Source organism: Sesamum indicum, linkage group LG11 (assembly GCF_000512975.1).
Source record: "Sesamum indicum cultivar Zhongzhi No. 13 linkage group LG11, S_indicum_v1.0, whole genome shotgun sequence".
Classification (NCBI taxonomy): Eukaryota; Viridiplantae; Streptophyta; class Magnoliopsida; order Lamiales; family Pedaliaceae; genus Sesamum; species Sesamum indicum.
In genome coordinates this window covers 10835826-10838035 of record NC_026155.1, presented here as the reverse complement: position 1 = coordinate 10838035, position 2210 = coordinate 10835826, and the positions used below count along the sequence as shown (strand labels likewise).

The 2210-nt window shown below is 37.6% G+C and overlaps 1 protein-coding gene across 2 annotated transcripts in view; it reads right to left on the bottom strand.

The window, feature by feature from the left end:
* LOC105173962 (protein WVD2-like 4) overlaps nucleotides 1-1687 on the bottom strand; it is a 3259-nt gene extending 1572 nt beyond the window's left edge. The window contains exons 1-5 of one of the 2 annotated variants that reach the window (XM_020697968.1): nucleotides 1529-1687; nucleotides 523-1094; nucleotides 334-386; nucleotides 146-226; nucleotides 1-43 (exon numbers count right to left, since the gene is read on the bottom strand). The exon at nucleotides 1-43 is cut by the window's left edge and continues 33 nt beyond it. In XM_020697968.1, coding sequence (XP_020553627.1) covers nucleotides 1-43; nucleotides 146-226; nucleotides 334-386; nucleotides 523-1086 — 741 coding nt within the window. In that variant the 5' untranslated portion in view covers nucleotides 1087-1094; nucleotides 1529-1687. Of the gene's footprint in view, nucleotides 44-145; nucleotides 227-333; nucleotides 387-465; nucleotides 1095-1528 lie in introns of both variants that reach the window. The other variant, XM_011095902.2, reaches the window with a different exon arrangement.

Genomic DNA, 2210 nt, shown 5'->3' with positions numbered 1-2210 from the left:
CAGCCTGAAGGAGAACGCTGAAACATTAATCCTCTGCTGATTTCTGTTTCAAGTACAAATTTGTGAACATTCTCTTCAACAGAATCACAAATTTGGTGGGTAAAAATGAAATTAAAGTTAATTGGGAGCCTGAGATGAACAATACGATGAAGTAGTCGAACGGGCATCCTCCTCCTCCTTTACAGGCAATGCATTGTTTGTAGGCTCAGAATCTTTTTCAGCCAATCTGGAATTGTAACTAAACAGTCAACAGCATTGCAGCATAGATAGGACGTAGTGAAATATGAACTTAATCAGTGAACTAAAATTCCATCATTAAAGAATATTACGTACACATCAGGTGCAGGTTCCGTTGCAGTTACATTAGCTGAAACATCTTTCCCAGACTAAATAAACCATAAGAAACACATAGTAAGTAGAGAAAACGACATATGAGAACATAGTTAAAGGAAGAACAATTTCTACCAGGGATTGATGATGACGGGTAGGCAAATAAGCTAAAGTTGCACGTCTGCTGGCTACCTTGCCTTCATTTGTCACATCCTTAGAATTCACTCCTGGAGATGTCCCCTTGCCGCCCGGTTTCACCCGCAGACTAGAATGGCCATTACCATTTGAAACTTTCGACTCAGTTTTTGCACCATTTTTCTGAGACTGCCTGGCTTCAGGCTTTGCTGGATATACCTCAATGCTTCTTTTCATTACATCAGAATGGCGACCTCGGGCTGGGAACGACAAACTCTGTGCCAGGCTTGGCTTTGTGCTGCGGCCAAACACAACCGATCCCTTTGAATCAGACTGATTCTTGGCCAATTTACTCTTCTTTGGGCCATTGGCATTAGAATTTTTACCCTCAACTGATGATTTACTCTTTGATACAGTTTCTGATAATTGAACTGTTGGTTCAGATGAATTCAAGCTTTCCTTGTCTTCTATCACATCTTTACACACTTCATTTCCATCAGGAAACGGCTCATGACTGTCAGTGATGTTCTCCTTGCTTACATCTAGAGTTGATCCCTCACCGATACAGTTCTCAAGAACGACTCTTTTTTCATCTTCAACAACCCCATTCTCAGACTCCATCAGATACCCTAAAAATCAGCAAAAGATAAAGCAAAATCACACCATTTTCAACTCAAATATCAAAGTCCCAGATCCTAAATCCCCTCATACTGAATAAAGACCAAAGAATGAAGAAATCCCAGAAAGCAATTTCAAGTCTCTAAGTTCCAAATGCAGAGATGATTCATGATTCTACAGGTTAAACCAAATCAGAGCAGAAGAACCGAACGATCAAGAAACATGTAACTGTACAGACTCAATCCATACAATTCCTTTACAGAAAGATCAGAAGAATGAAGAGATCGTGAGAAAATCCAGCATTCAAGATTACAGATAAATAAGTCAACAAGAGTAACAGTGATGAATGATCATAACAGTGTGGTTATAAGTGAAAAATTTGGTAACAGAGAAACAAAGAAAATGCAGAAGAAGGAAGATGAGTTACAGCAAGAATGTTTGTTACCTTGTATGAGGTTTAAGGCTGTGGATTGATGGTGTGAAGATTGGGTTGTGGCAACCAACACTGTGTTGTACAGCAAAAATTATGTGTGGAATTTGAATGCTGCTTCCATCTTTCTATAAAAGGTGGTGTCGTGTGTGGTTCGACAATACTACTGGGGTGGGGGTCGGGGGGGTGGGGGTGAGGGGTTCTGTCTTTGTTGGAGAATTCTTTAGGAAAAATGGAAACATTTCATGGGAATTTGGAATGACAAAAGTGCCACTCCCTTAAGGTACGTATGTAAAATAGAGACAAAATATGAATTCTTTTAATATTTAATTATACATATGATATGAGGAATGGATATGGTAATTGTCATGAATTCAAGGTATAATGTATTTTGCAATCAATATGGAAATTTTTTGAGAGAGATGTTTTACTATTCTAATATTTTTTTTATTTCACATAATTTTCTAAATAGAAGAGCATTTTTAAAAGTACACAATTCGTCCACCAAAGTCAAAATCTAGTGCCTTGAGCTTTATCAACATGGAAGTAGTAACATATATGTACAATTTTTTAGTAGAGAATTAGAGCTGTTCAAATTCGACGACCAAAGTTATTGGTCCACTTATAAATGAGTTTTACTAAAAATGGTAATTAGTAGGGTTTAAAATCTAAGAGTCACACTTTTTAGGAGGTGTTT